At 37.6% G+C, this 18,185-nt stretch overlaps 1 protein-coding gene and 1 pseudogene across 1 annotated transcript; both read right to left on the reverse strand.

Annotated features, from left to right (window-relative positions):
• Positions 1-266: 266 nt before the first annotated feature.
• LOC120121046 (DUF724 domain-containing protein 2-like) lies at positions 267-6,174 on the reverse strand. Its single transcript, XM_039140519.1, is given in 12 exon segments — positions 267-1,248; positions 1,386-1,535; positions 2,146-2,250; positions 2,332-2,428; positions 2,804-2,946; positions 3,019-3,130; positions 3,245-3,295; positions 3,735-4,092; positions 4,094-4,170; positions 4,648-5,064; positions 5,647-5,702; positions 5,705-6,174. Coding segments are annotated over 12 exon segments (2,676 nt in total). The 5' UTR covers positions 6,120-6,174; the 3' UTR covers positions 267-553.
• Positions 6,175-14,034: 7,860 nt separating this feature from the next.
• Positions 14,035-15,105, reverse strand: LOC120121137 (annotated as a pseudogene).
• Between the last annotated feature and the right edge of the window lie 3,080 nt (positions 15,106-18,185).

Below are 18,185 nucleotides of genomic sequence, written 5' to 3' on the forward strand. Positions count from 1 at the left end.
AGAATTTGGGGTTTAGAATGAAATTGAAGAATGTGTTGCAAGTTTTAGAAGTTTGAGGACCTAAATGCAAGTGCCTGAAAAGTTCAGTGACCATATTGCAAACCTACTAACGGTAGTGTAACTTCGGGAACCATATTGCAAACGGACTAAATGTTGGAGGACTGTATTGCAAATTTTAAAAGTTGGGAGACCTAAATGAAAGCTTTAGAAAAGTCCAGTGAGCATTACTATACTTTACCCTAAAATAAAACATGGAAATGAAAATCCATTAAAAGGGAAGGTTAGTATATCACAATTTCACTACTTATAGTCTAGGGAAGCATGTTCAAGTTTTTGACTCAAAGAAGACCTACTTACCAAACATGAATCCAAACACAATATATGTGCATGGAATAGCTAACACATTCATATCCATGAACCATAATAGACCCTCTACTAATGTACCCTAATCACTACAGTTTGAATCCACATAGTTATCAACAAAAATCATACCTGTGACCCAGGGCTCTTGGCAGTATGAAGATGAAACCAAAGAGTAGTGCCATCAGTTTGATCATGGCAACTTCCATGAGGCAGTAGCTATTTTCTTAAAATCATGAGATGCATTCTGAATAAGTTTGTTTAGAGCACTAACATGAAACTTCAAACTACCAACCTTAAGATTCTTAGTCTCCTTCTCCGATTTTATGGAAGCGTGTCTCTCTTGTAATTGTGTAATCTTCTTTTCGATCTCTTCCATCTCTTCATCAAATTTAGATATCTCCTTCGTATTCTCAATCATCTCCCTTTCAGCATTTTGCATCTCCTCTAGATGCTGATTATGTCTTTCTTTAAGTGAAAGTAGTTTATCCAAGCGGTGCTGAAGCAGAGTGACATCAAATCCATGTTTTTCCAAGTCACTAAGACTTTCCAAAATGCTGTCAAATGTATCTCTAGGTTCATCAAAATGCAACGTGGATATCTTCTCAAACAAACTAGCAAAGGATACCATGATACCAATTGCCGATCCTTCACGAAACTCCTCTCTGTTTTCAGCCAAAGGTAGAAAATGTGGTTTTTGAGGCACAACTCGGAAAACATCCATAGATTCAATTGTTCGCCATACAGTTGATCTCTTCACAAAAGGCAAACCCTGATCATTAACCAATGGACTTCTTCCACTCGCATCGATTTCAAGAGATTCAATTGGTACATCAACCAATCCTTTTTCCCCATTCCATCCGTTGAGAAGCCTAGCAGAGGGGAGTCCTAGAAAAAGATGATGCTAAAAATGTAATAAATATAAAAGCCAAGTGAAAGTCTACATTTATGTACGCACTAAGCAAGTGAGAGGGGAATGAAACCAGAAAAGAAATGAGATTCATAAATCTGAAGACACATCTTACTTGATTCTTCATCACCTGAAGTGTGCATTCCTCCTATCCAAGTTGACAGAGGTTGATCCTCATCAGCCAAATCAGAAATCCCAGGAGCCACCGTGTGAACCTCTTTTGTTTTGTAATCATCACTTGTCCTTCCTCTAGAATCTTCAGTGGCTATACAATTAACAGATAGGATGTTAATTTACAATATATAAGGTAACCCATAAGCTGCAAAAGATAACAGATAATTACATCACGTCAGGCAAAAGACAGCATAAGAAACAAGAAGAAAAAGTTGCTGGTACATGCATAACCTGTCTTCTGGTCATCACCCTCCCCTCCCCCAGCTCCCATGGGACAAAAATATCACCTTTTTAATATGAATCAATAGCCAATTCCTTTTTTCCTCGAAATTGCCCTCATTACACCCACTACTTTTCTATCAATTGGAACACTACTTAGAAAAATCATTTAAGAAAATGACGACTGCTGGTTACTTCCAATTATGTAAATCAATAGTTCAAGCCACACTCAGGTAGAGCATTTCCCGTTTTTATGGGAACTTCTGTACCAGAAACAATGGTATCTCCGATTATAGCCTCTCTGGGGTGTAAAATAACTCTTCTCACCATCCCCATAGTGTACAAGTACAAGTGCAAGGGTTAAAATACTGGAAGTGCTTAACCAAATGCTATCAGAGAGCCTTATATAGAAGTTCTATATTTTCCTTGAGGCTTATTAGTAACAATGACAAACCAATAACTTAACCCCCCCCCCCATGTACCTGACACTTCCACCCCTTTATGTTTTGACAAACCAGCCTCATCACTCGTATAATCTTTTACAGCTTTTTCATCAGTAATCCCTTCAGCCCCATTTTGCCCCTTACCTACCAATCGTAATATTAAGTTTGCATTGACACAGATTTGCATATAACCATCAAAAAGCTGAAAGCTTAAGTTTTATATACCAGCATCAGAAGCCTTTGGACTTGTAACTACTGATCTATCAGGTCTTCCTGTCTTCCTTTTCAGATCGTTGGCTCCAACTTTATGTTCTTTTGTTTCCTATATAAGAGCAATAGTTAAAATTACTAATATAGGAACACAAATCAATAAAGGGGATTCCCATTCCATGTTTGATAACATTTTAAGATACAAGAAACAGACCAGGAAGCAGCCCGAGACAATTTTCTATTTTAAAAAAATGAGTAACAACACCCAAAAGTTAACCACTTCATGAGGCATTATATATAAAACAACATTAGATATACTCTTTTACCTAACATCATGAAAACGAAAAAGAAGTATAGATCAATATTAAGTACTTCCTATAGTTCAAAGACAAACTTGTTCCCATTCAGAATTTGAGGCATTTCAAATTTAAAAGCTTATATTGATAGTTTTCTCTGAGCCAGAGACTAATATGAATTTTTTGCATACCATGTTCTGATTCCTCGCTGAATCATTTACATTAGATATACTCTTTGTGAATGCTGTTAATCCTATGACGATGGCCATTTCAGCTTCTTTTGTTTTAATCTCCCCTTTATTAGCTTCAGCAATCCGTGTAGTTCCATCCTTGCCTGAAATATGTAATACACATTATTTTTAATCAATATATCAAACTGATGCACATGTACCAATGGCTAATGTACCTGCTGTTGGAACTTGTGGGCCTTTAATCGGGGACTTTCTAGCTCTGACATTCCTTTGCACAAGGTCATTTGCCGTACCGTCAGATGAACCAGCTTTCTGCCTCTTAGTTGTCTGCATCAGTAAGGGGAAATGTACGTGAAATGAAGGTAGCAGGGACAGTGCTGATCAGGAATATTGACTGACGTAGCTAACAAAACCAAAATGGCAATACTCAATGAGCATTATCCAGTTAGAATGGTGATGTTGACAGAAAACGTAGTCGTTTGAAGCAGTTTGCTGCAAAGCAAGTGGGGCACATTGACTATCCCAGTTGAAAAACAAGTTTGCTTAACCCTTGAAACAACCCATTGAGCAGTAACGACAAAGTCAAGCAGACCAATTTGTTTGATGTAAACATGATTGTTTTTAGTTATTATGATTTGAAAGCAGCAAGCTAATTTTTACTTCTTTGTGTATAACTTGGCTTTCAAGGTTACAGTTAAGGGCACACATGATTTTCTAGCATATTTTAGAACAAAACATACTCTAAACACAGTGAAGTAATACAGATACTAAACGCAGTAAAGCACACCAGATTTTAAAGTGATAATTATCAATTTCACATCATCAAATAGAAATGTACTAATATGTGCAAAGGAAAACAATGGAGGGAATGAAAAAGATCTGACACTATTAGCATGAACAATGGAACTCCAAAAGAATAAATCTAACTCACATTTATTGCTTCTGTTGTCGGGCTTTCAATCTTAGCACAATGTTCATCACCAACCACAGCTTTCTTGGAGGATTTAGCACCTTTACCACCAGTCCTTGGAGTGCCTTCTTTACACAATGTTTCACTAGGTATATCTTTTAACTTATTGCCTGCGGCTGATATCGGTGTCTCCACTGCACTTCCTTCAGTTAGCTTTTTTGAAGGCCATGAACGAGAAGTGTAACCGTTTGAGGTTTCTGGTTTGACCTTCTTCCTGCTTGTGTTCAAAGCATTGTTTTCATCAGTGGAAGTTGACTTCTTCACAGCATTCTTGTTCATCTTTTTCAAAGGTGTCATATTCAGTGTTTTCTTTTTCAAGTTTTCCAGCCACCTTGCTGTTTTGGGTACCGAGAGCAATTGCTATCTGCTCTTGCTCATCAGACGCAATTATGACTTCCTGAAACACAGCTTATTGCTTAAGCTACCAATAGACAAATGCCATCTGCACTTGCATGCAACTAAAGTTTCGAAATAATTACAACAAAGTAATTGCAAACCACCTAAGGAATTGTAGTACAAACATTTATGGGATTCAACACAGCAACTATTTATATGTAACGTTTGAGAAGATTTTAAAGCAAAGTGAAATGATAATCCACAACATACCAATCTAGAGGAGATAAGACATAAAAACTAAGCATTTTTCAAAATGGAAATCGTTTAGGCCATCACTGAAATGAACAGAAACAACTTAGACACAACCAAAAAAGCACTATTTCAAATATTTATTTACTTTGCATTTTAATCTGATTAAAAGATAGTACTGGACAAATGTGCAGTACTACAAACACGACATAAACAGCTCATTCAATTATAAATAGGGAATATAATGGAGACCAATACATATCCCAAAAAGAAGATATAGAAGAAATACCTTGAATTTACTAAACCATTTGCCATCAACCCATTCCACGTTAGGCCTGATATCGGAGTGACAGAATTCCTTGTCCTCATTTCCATGCTTAAAAAAGACATTGTACCTTTTTCCAGTAAGAACTTTGGTAATTACTCCACTTCGCCAACCGAAGTTATATGTTGCATCCACTCTTTCCAGCAATTCATAATTTCTATCTGCATATCGAGGAGGAATGGGTCTGATATGGAGGGAATCGACAACAACTTTTACTGTCCCACACTCATCATGAGTGCTAGAGTTCTGACACTTCACCAGGAAAGTATTATCCTCATTTTCTTTTACGACTAGTACAGGATACCAAATATCGCCTAGGTTTTCATTGTCAATATTTACTTCCACAGCTGTCCCTGAGCTAAAAATGGAGCCTGTTGATTGCTTTAGAACACATAAAAAATTAAAAAAAAAATTAAACCACTCGCACGGCACCAAAAGTCAATCAGGCTGTTCAATCTTCAATTCCTCAAATGACTATAAAGAAGAGACACCATACTAATCTATTTGTGGAGGGGATGCAGAGATATGAAAAATATAGCAATTATGTGAGAAAAACCAATATATGAAGTCGACATATGTTAAATCTGACATAGCAGAGAAAGATATATTCTTTAAAATCCAGCATGCATTATTCAGGAAATTACAAAGTTTCTTGCAGAGCACACTAAATTTACATAACAAAAATTAGCAGAACTAAAACAAAGGAAACAGAGAAAGTTAAGCACATATGTGAGCTTTTAGCAGCAGTCATGAAAGCATAATTCAAGGAGCAAAATTTCAACGTAAAAAGCTACATGCAGAGAGATTCGCAATTTTAATATTGAAAAGGAAATCCCAAAATAAATGAACCTCAGAAATTAACATTTTCCTCAAAAATAAGAACACAAAAATTCAACTCCCAAATCCAACCCCAAAAGAACTGAAAATGAGAAAAGAATGGGGGGAGAGAATGTTACCCCATACCTGCTTTTCAGGTCGAACCCATTTGCCATCGATCCAGTTCCAGTGAACCCTCAAATATTCCTATCAAATTCAATGACATCAGGTGGATTATCGAAGTAAACCCTATATTTCGACTTTTCCATAACCTTCCTCACAACCCCAGTCCACCAACCGTCTCTGTAGCTAGCGTCGACGACGTCGTTTACTTCAAACTGCTGAGCACTCCCCTTCTCATTAGGCGGCAAAGGGCGGATATAAGAGGGGTCAACATATTCCGTCAAAGGGGAGGAGCCGTCATCGGCGAGCAGTGTCTTGTATCTAACCAAGGCCTTTTTGCGCTTCTTGGAAGTGGATTTGAGGGGTTCGAGGATTATGGCGGAGTACCAAGCGCCTCGGAAGCCTTCGTCGTCGCTGCTCACCTCCACTGGGGTTCCCTTGATGAAGGGTGGTTGTTGTTGTTGGAGTGGGTCAGCATTAGTACCAGGGTTCACCATGGTGGGAGGGTGGGTTAAGGGGTGAAGTTATGAGGTGTGGAGTCTTTCTATGCAGAAAATGAACTTTAAGCCAGAGGGGTTTTCCTGTTTTTTATGTGTTTTTTTCACTTTGGTCTTTTCACTTTGATTCCAGTCAAACAGTTACTGTTAATTGCTAGTGGCCATCCTTTCCGGATTTTCCATCATTTTTAAGAATTTCAAATTATTAAAGAAGTAAATTTTATATTTAAGGTGGGTTCGTTTTATTGCGATCGATTTTATTTATTTTTATTTTTTAATGTTTGATTTAAGTAAAATTAATTATAATTTATGAAAATAAACACGCCAATCTTTATAAAATAATTTTTATCTGGTTTTCGTGAATTATTTTTATAATTTATAGTGGAGTGAATAATATAATTTATTATATTTAGATAGCAATTGTTTTTCAAAAACTATAATTCAACTTGAAATATTCATTTTTTGAAATATAATATATCCTCATACTTTTACACCAATCAACGCCAAATTATGTATCCAAACTAGGATGACAACCGGTCAGCTTAGGGTCGAAATATACACTTTCCATTTAAATTCGATCCTAAAATTCCTACATCCAATCCAACACGATCCAAAAAATATATATCCTACATCCGACTTCGACCTAATTTTTTAGTGTATAAATCCAACCCGATCCGGTATAACTTAAGGATTTAATTAAAATAATAATAAAAATTTTAAAAAAATACATTATTACCCTCAAATTGGGTCAATTTTTTTCACTCTCTACCTAAACCCAACTTCACCTCTTAAAAATCCGACCCAAACCTAAAATTCTTTTTAAAAAAAAATCTAATTCAATCGAGTCAGATCAAATCGGAACCCATCGGATGCATGTGAAATTACCATCCTTAGTCCAAACTACATTGTTCATACGATAATATATTCGGTTTAAGAGAGATGGCTAACCTTATCTTAAGATTGAGATATTGAAGTAAAATTTCAGTCCGCCTAAATTCAAACTTGAATGAATAATTCAGTTTTCGGATACATTTGATTTATATATTAACCGCCATGAAAACTCAATTAATATTTATCACGGCCTTTTCAAAATAAATAAATATTAATATTTATTAAACCAAATATATTTTTCTACTACATACTTTCAATATAAATCAATTTTGAGGAAAAAAGAAGAAATTACTACTACGAAAATAACGCTCGGCAGCTCCTACAAAGAAGTCTAAACTTGCAATGAATCACATAACCGGGCTGGTGAGAATTTGGCCAATCAGAACAAAGCAATTTCATCATTTGCTTATACGAGGCTACTTTCAATTTGCTTGCTCACCCTTCCTTATAGATCAGAAGCCTTCACCTTTCTTGGCCTTTTATGAGCTCCTGCTGCTGGTGAAGATGGAGTCTCGGATGGCCTCCCAGCTCCCTACACCGTAATATGTACACATCTTAAGACCAGATAAGTCCTAAACTTACGTTTTTGCTTCCTTTTTACTCCTCTATCACCTCGAATTCCCATCGAATATGGAAGTAAACAAAACCATTAAACTCACCTATCTTGGATATAAGAAATAAAGGAATATATATATATATATATATATATAACCTCCAAAACTAATGGTGTTGAGAACAAATGTATGGTCCTGATCTGCTGTTGTGATCGCTGTTCCATTGACAGACCCACCCCCCAAAAAAAAATTCAATATTCGAACCATTGTCATAATCACACATCTAAATCTATATGAGAATAAAAAGGATCAGAGAATCAGATTTTCCTCCTTTGCCATGCCTGGTATATCACCATACGAACCATCACAGAAAGATGAACCCTCTGCCTCCTTTTATTGCAACTGTCAAAAAGACGCAGAATTCATAAAACTGTGAAAGCAGCACACTGCACACCGCTTACAATACTGTACACTACTCTAATCAATCATAATTTGTGAACTTTTAAAGCCATTGCTTAACTTCGGTGCTCAAATAATCAATCATCATTCAAAATTTAGGTTTAATTCCAAAATTTAGGCTTAACAGGGTATTCTTACAATGACAAAATCACAAATTAGCATACTCCAAGTTGAAAAAAAAGGTGTTGAATCCAACCAGTTTCACCTAAAAACATAAAAATACCTTACATTTTGAGAAATCAAGATTTAGTAGGCTCATAATATGAAATTCTGTGATGAACCCTTACACACAGAGTAAACTTCGTGTATAGAGAGTGCAATTAGAATAAGCAACCATTATAGAGAGTGTTTTCATGTCTGGTCATCATACATTTAATACAACGTTATCCACCCATAACTGATAGAAGAACATACATGCACATAACTAAAATTTCATGTAGCAGAGACGAACCCCAAGATCTTGTAAGGTTTGCTCAAACCGCTTGACAGCCCGAAGACCAGCAGATGAGCTTGCAGGTTGGACCATTTGCTCCAGTGCATAAGTTCTCAATATACCCTAAGCTGAAAATTATATCAAAGAAGTCGAAAAAACTTTCAGTAGCCTTATGGTCTTTGGATCGAGGAGGCTCCACCAGCAGTTGAAGAAGCAGCTTCTAAGATAGGTGGTGGGTAGATCCACCCGGCTGACCTCGTACCGTTTTCCTCAGACAACCGGAGACCGCCTTCCCATCCTCCGGACCCTTCTCAAAATCACGACCCTCTGGTTCCCAGAGTGTTGAATTATCAAGAAATCTCTTAGAATTTGCACCTCTGATTTTTATTCATTCAAAAGATCATATCATGCTTCACGTTTTCAGCAGCTTATATAGCAGCTTTACAAACCCTTAAAACCTCCTTAACAGAATTCTGTTACACAATTAGTAATACCATTCTTGTAACTAACAGCCTCTAGAATCATCTTTAACCATCCTATACACACGCACGCACAGGAGCTTCCATGGGACTGCTATATCATATGCAACAACTCTCAACATTCTCCCTACTTCTTCTCGTCTTCAGCAATCAACCAAACTTTTTAGCTTATCACGAAAGCAAATAAATGCTGATTTTGACAATGGCTTGGTCAAACCATCGGCAGCTTGATGAGCTGCAGGAACATAGCTCACATAGAGCTGATTTGCTGCAATTTTTTCTCGTACAAAATGAACATCTAAGTCCACATGTTTGGACTGCGAATGATATACGGGATTAGCACCTTAGAGCAATTGCACTTGTGTTGTCGCACCATATAGTGGACTGCTTATCACGTGGCACTTTCAAGTCAGCAAGCAAAGCATCAACCCACGCTACCTCTGCTGCAGCATCTGCAAGACTCCTATACTCAGCTTCCATGGTAGACCTGGAAACTACCTTTTGTTTCTTTGCATTCCATGACACGAGACTATCTCCAATAAAAACACAGTGACCAGACATTGATCTCCTGTCATCAGCACAACCCCCCCAGTCAGCATCCGAGAAGGCTGAAACTTGCAATCTACCTGGTACAAACGCAAGACCATAGTTCAGTGTCCCTGCCAGGTACCGTAGAATACGCTTAGCAGCAAGTAAATGTTGCTCTCTAGGAGCATGCATAACTGGGCCACCTTGTTCACACTGAAGGCAATATCAGGCCTTGTGTGACAAACATAGAGTAGACCACCTACCAAACTGCGAAATTCACGAGCATCAGCAAGCAAGTGTCCTTCATCCTTATTCATCTTGAACGAAGCAACCATGGGAGTAGCTGTGGATGTAGCTTTGACCATTCGCGCCTTCTCAAGTAGTTCCAATATGTACTGTTTTTGACTAAGAAACAACAATTGATCACATCGTTTTACTTCAATACCTAAGAAGTAATGCAACTCACCTAAGTCTTTTAGGGCAAACTGATTTTTAATAGCAGCACCACTTTCTCAATTCCATCCGACGATTGTCCTGTGACTATTATATCATCAACGTAAACTAAACATAAGTCGATACTCCATCTGTTAAAACAAACAGAGAAGCATCAGCTCTGGACTCCTTGAAACCAAGATGAAGTAGTTTTTCCTTCAACTTAGCATGCCAGTTTCGTGGTGCTTGACGCAGGCCGTACAAAGATTTTTGAAGCTTGCAAACTAACTTACCACCATCGGGAGTGTATTGCTCGAAACCAGGTGGTTGATGCATGTATACGTCTTCATGCAAATCACCGTGAAGGAATGCATTGTTGACATCCACCTGCCTCAATGACCAGCCTCCAGATACGGCAAGAGCAAGGACGACATTCAGCGTGGAGAATCGAACAACAGGACTGAAGGTTTCCTTAAAATCTTTCCCGGGCACCTGAGAGTACCCTTTAGCCACCAGTCGTGCCTTGTATCGTTCCACAGACCCATCAGGATTATGCTTTATCTTAAAGAGCCACTTGCAACCTACCGTGGTTCGCCCTTCGGGTAGTTTCACAAGCGTCCATGTGTTATTGTTCTGAAGTGCAGTGAGTTCAGCATGAACTGCTGCACTCCATTCTTTAGACTTCATCGCTTCATCAATGGATGTAGGAAGAGAGTCACTCAAGGAACTAACAAATGCTTTGGGCTTAAAGATCCCGCACTTGCTTCTTGTTAACATGGGATGCTGATTGATAATGTCAGATTTTGCTCAGGAGCAGCCTGCATGTGATCATTAGTTAGATGCTCAGGCGCTGCAGAAGGTAGCTGGGTATATACAATATCTTGAGACTCAGTTGTGCTGTCTTGTTCAGCTAAATTATCAGCAGCACCTTGCATACTGGAACCCATATCATGTTGACTACTAGAGTCTTCATGCATATGCGAAGACGTGTGAGAATGTATTAAAGGTTCAACAACATCCTTTGCGTGTACTCGGTTTGACACAATCGGTAAAGGTGCCGATTGCCACGCATGGATATCAGATATACAACCAGATTGTTGTTTCTCTGTAAACGGAAACACATCTTCATCAATTGACATGTCTCGAAATATACACTCTACCATCCTGAGCAAGACACTGAAATCCTCTGTGCTGGGAGCTGTAACCAAGAACACACATGGAGAAGAGCGAAACGTTAGCTTATGTTGTTGAAACGGCCTCAAATGAGGAAAACACCGACAACCAAACACGCGTAGTGACTTGTAGTCAGGTTTGTATCCAAACAATTTTTCAAATGGTGAGATGTTACCTAACACCCTTGTTGGTAACGGTTTATTAAATGTGCTGCTGTGGCCACAGCATAAGACCAAAATCTGAATGGAAGGGCTGCCTGAGCAAGTAGCACAAGAGCCAGTTCGACTAAATGGCGATGCTTTCGTTCTACAACGCCATTTTGTTCAGAGGAGTGCGGACATGTGACTCGATGGGAGATACCTGCACGAGTTAGCTCATATGACAACTGCCTGTATTCACCTCCCCAATCACTTTGAACTGATTAATGGTCAAAGAAAACTGAGTTCCAACCATTGATTGAAATAACCGAAATGCATCAAGAGCCTGAGACTTATTTTTGAGCATGTAAACCCAAGTATGGCGTGTGCATGCGTCTACAAATGAAACGTAGTACCGATAGCCACAAGAGGGAACATGTGCAGCACCCCAAAGATCGGTATAAACTAGTTGAAAAGGATTGCTATAAACTGTAGTAGAAGAATCAAAGGGCATCTTGTGGCTCTTTCCCATGCAACAGGCAACACAAGTGGAATTAAGAGCATTTGAAATATTGACATTGATCGAAGTACACACATCTTTAGTGTTTGAAAGGCAGGATGTCCTAATCTCCTATGCCAAAGTTCAAACACATTAGAAGTGACAACATTATGAACTTCAGCTTATTACATGAAGTAACTGTAGGTTCTATAGCAAACGTATAAGTCCTTCACGCTGCTGCCCTCTAAGTATCACAGCACCAGTCATCTCATCCCGAACAAAACACTCATCAGCATGAAATTCTAGGAAGACTTTGTTATCCTTAGCAAGCTTGGACACAGAAAGCAAATGCTTTGTTATTCTTGGTACATGCAAAAGATTGCTCAAAATTAATGTATGAGGAGAAGCATGTAAAACAGAAGAACCAACCGAGTTTACCCTTAGAGAAACACCATTGCCTACTAGAAGTTTACCTGGTCCAGTAAACTCGGAGGAGTTCATCACCTTGGAGGCATCTGGAGTTACGTGATGGGTCGCACCAGAATCAATAACCCACTGTTCACCTGAAGCCATGTGTGTTTGAGGAAGATTAGAACAAGTCTTACCACTACAACGAGCACATCCTGATGAATCAAGAAGCACACAGTTAGTAGCACCCGATTCATTTCTGGACTGTGACGAACCAGACATCGCATTGACCCCAGGGAAGTCGCGATCAAATCTGTACCAACATCGATCGACCGAATGCCCATTCTTGCCACAGAGTTGACATTGAAGGCGGGCACGACCTCGACCTCGACCACCAGACCGTCCCCCACGAGTTGACTCAGTCGAAGCAGCCACAGACCTTCCTTGAACCATATGCGCACTCATTGGAAAGCTCTCGGACTGAGAGTCAAACCCAGCAATCTGAGTCTCGGCGTCGACTAGCATGGAATAAACCTGATCTAACGAGAGTGACTCACGGGTGTTGTAATTACGGCCATAAACGGCTGATACTCTCGTGGCAATCCTTTAAGGATGCTCACAATGTGCTCGACTTGAGATACTGGGCTCCCACACGAGGCAAGGGCGTCGCAGATCTCTTTGACTCGGGTGAGATAAACTCGAATCGAGTCATCACCTTCTTCATGGACTGAAGTTTGTAGTGAAGATTCATGACAGTAGTCGTGGACCGATTGGCGAAGAATTGCAGGACCGTGTTCCAGACTGCAGCAGCCGACAGCACCCACAAATTGTGGCAGCAATGGAGCACTGATCGTGGAGAGAGCCAGGACGCAAGCGCACTGTCTTGTGCCACAAAGTCTTCATGAGCTTCATTCACCACTGTGTCGCCATGCTCATTGACAACCGTTTCTGATGGAGCTGGTAGAGTGCCATTCAACAACCGTTCGAGACGGTGACTGCGCACGGTGAGCAGGATCTGTTGCTTCCATAACAGGAAGTTCGTCTCGTCCAGCACGACATTCACTCGTTTGTTAGTGAACATGCAAACTTGTGAGGAAGACGAATCAGCAAATAGCACCATCGCAGCTTAGCAGAACGCTCCTGGACCAAAAGCGACTGATACCATGTTGAATTATCAAGAAATCTCTTAGAATTTGCACCTCTGATTTTTATTCATTCAAAAGATCATATCATGCTTCACGTTTTCAGCAGCTTATATAGCAGCTTTACAAACCCTTAAAACCTCCTTAACAGAATTCTGTTACACAATTAGTAATACATTGTAACTAACAGCCTCTAGAATCATCTTTAACCATCCTATACACACGCACGCACAGGAGCTTCCATGGGACTGCTATATCATATGCAGCAACTCTCAACACAGAGAGACTTGAGGGTGGGTTTGTTTAGTTGATTTCATTTGGTTTGTTTCGGTTTATGTTCCCTTTAGCTTGTGTGGTTTTCTTGCTTTGATGACTTTTGTACGTTTTTTCAAGTTTCAATAAATTACCATCTAAACTTTAAAAAATAAAATATTATTTTTTCTAAGTTTAAAAATCATAAAATTCAATTGTAAAAAAATATAATTTTTTTTAGTATAATCACAGATTTTCAATCTATTGATCGACTAATTCGGATTGGATACTACATAGGTAAGAACGACTCTCTCGATCCAATTTATTCTATTCATAGTCATTAAAATTTAAACTCGTAACTTTACTTGAAATCCAATACCTCCTACTAGATCAACTTGTTATTAGTATATGAAACTTATATTTAATTTACAATATATCAATATATATACATACAGCGATTTACAATAATTCTTGGTGCCGTACAACCTTAGTAAAGAGTGGAGAAATTGTTTTTAGTATATAAAAACCTCATGCGTCACTGAACTTATTCGTATTATCGTCATCATAAAGCTGCTGTCTTAAAAAACAAATATTCTCTTCATTCCACACACTCATCATCGAGTCTCCACCATCTGTCGCCTCTAACCCAACCCAATCATCGCTATTCCAAGTGCCCGCTAAATTTTCGGAACATAAACCCGACCCGTTTTCTAAGCTATACGCGTAGTCTGAAATGCTCATGAGTGGATTGTAACATTCCACCAGTCTGAAACAAGAGAGACTTGAGCATCCTGGGAGTCTGATGAAGTGCCTGATAACTCCGGCAAGACACTCGGTTCAACTTGGACCGACCCCATTGTTGTATCTGCGTGGTTGATTTGACCGGTGCCGGTGCTGCTGATATCATCCATGAAAGTACCGGTGCCGGTGCTGCTGATATTATCCATGAAAGTAGCAGTGCCGGTTCCGGATGAAGCCAGATTCGTTCAATTAGACGGGGAATCCAAACGCAACGCATGGCGTCCTGAACTGTTTGCTGTTAACGTCACATTGAAGCTGCTTCGCCAGTTTCTGGACTCTCGTTCTCCAATAATTCTTAATCTCATTGTCGGTCCTCCCAGGCAGTTGTTGTGCGATTTTCGACCATCTTCATCATCAAAACCAGACAACAAGTCAATCACATGTTTGTTGAATTTAAAATGAAAGAAAAATGGGAGTCAAAGTAAAAACCTGTTGCCCCATCGAGAATGGAGTTGAAGTATCAGCAGCTGCTCTTGGAGACTAATGCTTCCACGTCTCAGCTCCGGTCTCAAATAGTTCATCCATCTTAATCTGCAGCTTTGCCGCTTCTTTTAATCCTATACACATATATCATATCAGTATCACAGCAAATCATATGGAAAAAAGACTTAAAAACGATGGGTTTTAACATTGTATATGGATTAACCTGATAAACCAGCAACTGAATTCCAGCGACCTTCACCGTGAATGTCGACATATGATCTGAGCATCAAGTCTTCTTCTTCGGTCCATGGACCTTTCCGTACATCCATGTGACTGTGGAGTTTCAGATATTAAACCTCTCTCGTAAAATCCATTTGTGAACTCAGAACTGGTTAATCAAATAAGGGTAAGAATTAAGAGACGAGCTTAGTTACTATGGGTTATTAAGAGTAGCTGGGATTTATAGAGGCAGCACTGAGCAGTGTGTATTTTTTTTATTCTCAAAATTAGAACGCGCAACGACTCATTTCTTTCCGATTTGACTCGAAGTTGACCTTCTGACTTTTCCACGCCATTTTTACACGCACCCAACTTTACAAAAACATTTTTAATATGGAGTATAAAAACTATAGTGTTTTTTAATTAATATTTAATATCTAAATTATTAGTTTTGATTCACTTTAGTATATAAATTTTTAATTTTTTACAACTATGTCTAATTTTAGTTTTTATTTAGTGTTAATAACTCGTCGTTAAAATTAACGTGTTCAGTACCTAAACTATTAGTTTTAGCTCAGTTTAGTATTTAAACTTTCATTTTTTTCATAATTATACCTAACATTTAATTTTATATCATTTTTTACCCGTCGTTAAAAATTAACGCTTTAGTACCTAAACTATCAATTTGGTCGTTTTAGTAAAAACTTTCAATTTTTTTAAAACTTAACGTTAAATTTTGAACATATACTAAAATGAAACAAAAACTAAACTTTAAGCATAATTTTAAAAATTAAAAATTTAAATACTAAATAGATTAAAACTAATAGTTTAAGTACTAAATGTGTAGTTTACCCTTTCTTATGATGATGACGACGATAAGTTGTGTTTGTTTATTATTACAGATCCTATATGGTTCATCGTATTAAGCTGCGGTTTACAACATATGAAATTAATGGGCCATGGATTTCATATTATGCTCGCCCATCACTTTCCTTAAACCTTTTTAGGTTCATGCTAATCTCCTTTTTTCGGGCTAACCATTAGGGATGGCAAACGGGCGGGTCGGGTGCGAATATCTCTTCTCCCATCCCATACCCACCTAATATTTTTCAATCTACCACCCGCCCACCACCCATGATGGGTACAAATTTTCAAATCCACATCCACCCACGCGGTTACATTTTCAAATTCATCCCACACCACTACTCGCTAGCGGCATACCATCTAGACCCGCTGACAGCAAACTAATGGGATGTTGAAGTTGGTTCTCAAACAGTTCGTGATGGATAGCAGCACATGCTTCAATTATCAGAGGAGTAGCTCTACGATGTTATGGAGACAGATTGTAGGGAGCATGTAGTCGCAGAGCTGGATTGTTGTGTTGCTTTCGATGTTAATGCTCATAGTGCGCCTAATAGGGTTTTGAGGGGCTAAAGATATGGAAACTGCTGCTTTTGATGTTAATGCTTATAGTACGGCTAATTTGTGTTTGGATAGGCAGCATGGACTAAAGAACATGGAAAATGATGTGGTTAATGGGATTATGGGTTTAATCAAAGAGCGAATATTTCCCTAATTAAAGACTAATATCCTTAATATTTGGATAAATATATGTTATATATAAATATTAAAATTTATAAATTAGTATCTAAAATTATACCTAAATTCATAATGGTCCAAAATTAATAGATATTTAGCTGGATGGGCGGATGTGGGGCGGATACGGGGCGGACGGGTACCACTTTAAAATCCACACCGCCCACTGCTCGCTAAAATTATACCATCCCTGCTCCAATTGGAACGGAATCCACGAAACTGTACCCATTTGCCATCCCTACTAACCATTACTCCACTTACGAGTAAATATATGAAGGTCGTATGAATCACGTAATATATACTATTTTAAAATAAAAAAATATATTATGATTTAGTATGTGTTTTAGTTTAATTATAATATAAATTTATTATATATCTTATTAAATTTTTATTTTTATTCTTTATAAATTTAATTTTATATTATATACAAAATTTAAGTATGTGTGTTAGTTTACAATAAAGAATATTAAATTATTTATGATTTAGTATGTGGTTAGTTTAATTATAATATAAATTTAGCCAATGAGTGTTGGCACAAGTGGTTGGGATTCAAGAATTTGAGGTTGTAAGGCCAAGTTCGAATCTCACCACCGTCACTCTTGGCGGACAATTGTGAAGTCCTATGTAAATCTCAATTGAGTCTTAGGTATATCCTAGCATTGGATTGAGGAGCCACCCTACCTAAACAAATGTACCAAAAATAATAATAACAATATACAATTACTATATATGTTTTATTAATGTATAAAGTTCAAATACTATATTATAATAATTAAAAATATTTAATATAAAAAGACATAGAATGGAAAATTAGACCAAAGTTATTAAAAATGTTTATAGAATGTCAAAAGAAAAAAATAACCCTTAGATAGTCTATACATTATAAAACATATATTTCAAATAGAACATGTTATCAAAATAAAGGTTGTTTTAAAGATGAAAACATTACAATAAAATATATTGCATAGAATGTGTCGATCCTCCAAATATTAAGTCAGGAAAACCTATCCAAAAAGTATCTGAAAATTGGGAGAGTAAACACTTGGACAATAAAAATTTTAACTTAGGAACCATAAAGTCTAACCCTAGGTCCATTGGCCCTAAGAGCCTACCTAAATGTCATCTTAAATCTATAAGGAATTACCAGATTGATCGGAGTTGAACTTACTTAGATTTCATATCACATCCCAGAGAATACTCACAATAACTCAATTTTAGATAATACCATTAGAATCGGAAAAATATAAATCAAACATATTCGTTTTTCAGTAAAATCGATAACCAGAGAACATGTACGAGGCAAACATGATTTATAAATTAGAAATTAATATTTTAATCAAATAATTCATACATAATCAAGTCAGAATAAACAATCATATTTTAAAACAGATAAAAAAAATTATGTGCGCATGATAAAAAATGTTACTTTAGAAATGTTGGATTCTCTAAATAAAATGGGATAATAAGATTAGCTCTATATTTTGAAATCTTGAAACCACCGAAATGATAAGATTAACCATAATTTTTACGATAATATTATGCTAAAATGTCACGGTAAATATTTAATACATTAACAGTGGAGGTTTTCAATTACTCGAATAGAGTTATATTTTAAATGACTATTAAACATATGAGACAAA

Source organism: Hibiscus syriacus, unplaced genomic scaffold (assembly GCF_006381635.1).
Source record: "Hibiscus syriacus cultivar Baekdansim isolate YM2019G1 unplaced genomic scaffold, ASM638163v2 tig00110356_pilon, whole genome shotgun sequence".
Taxonomy (NCBI): Eukaryota; Viridiplantae; Streptophyta; class Magnoliopsida; order Malvales; family Malvaceae; genus Hibiscus; species Hibiscus syriacus.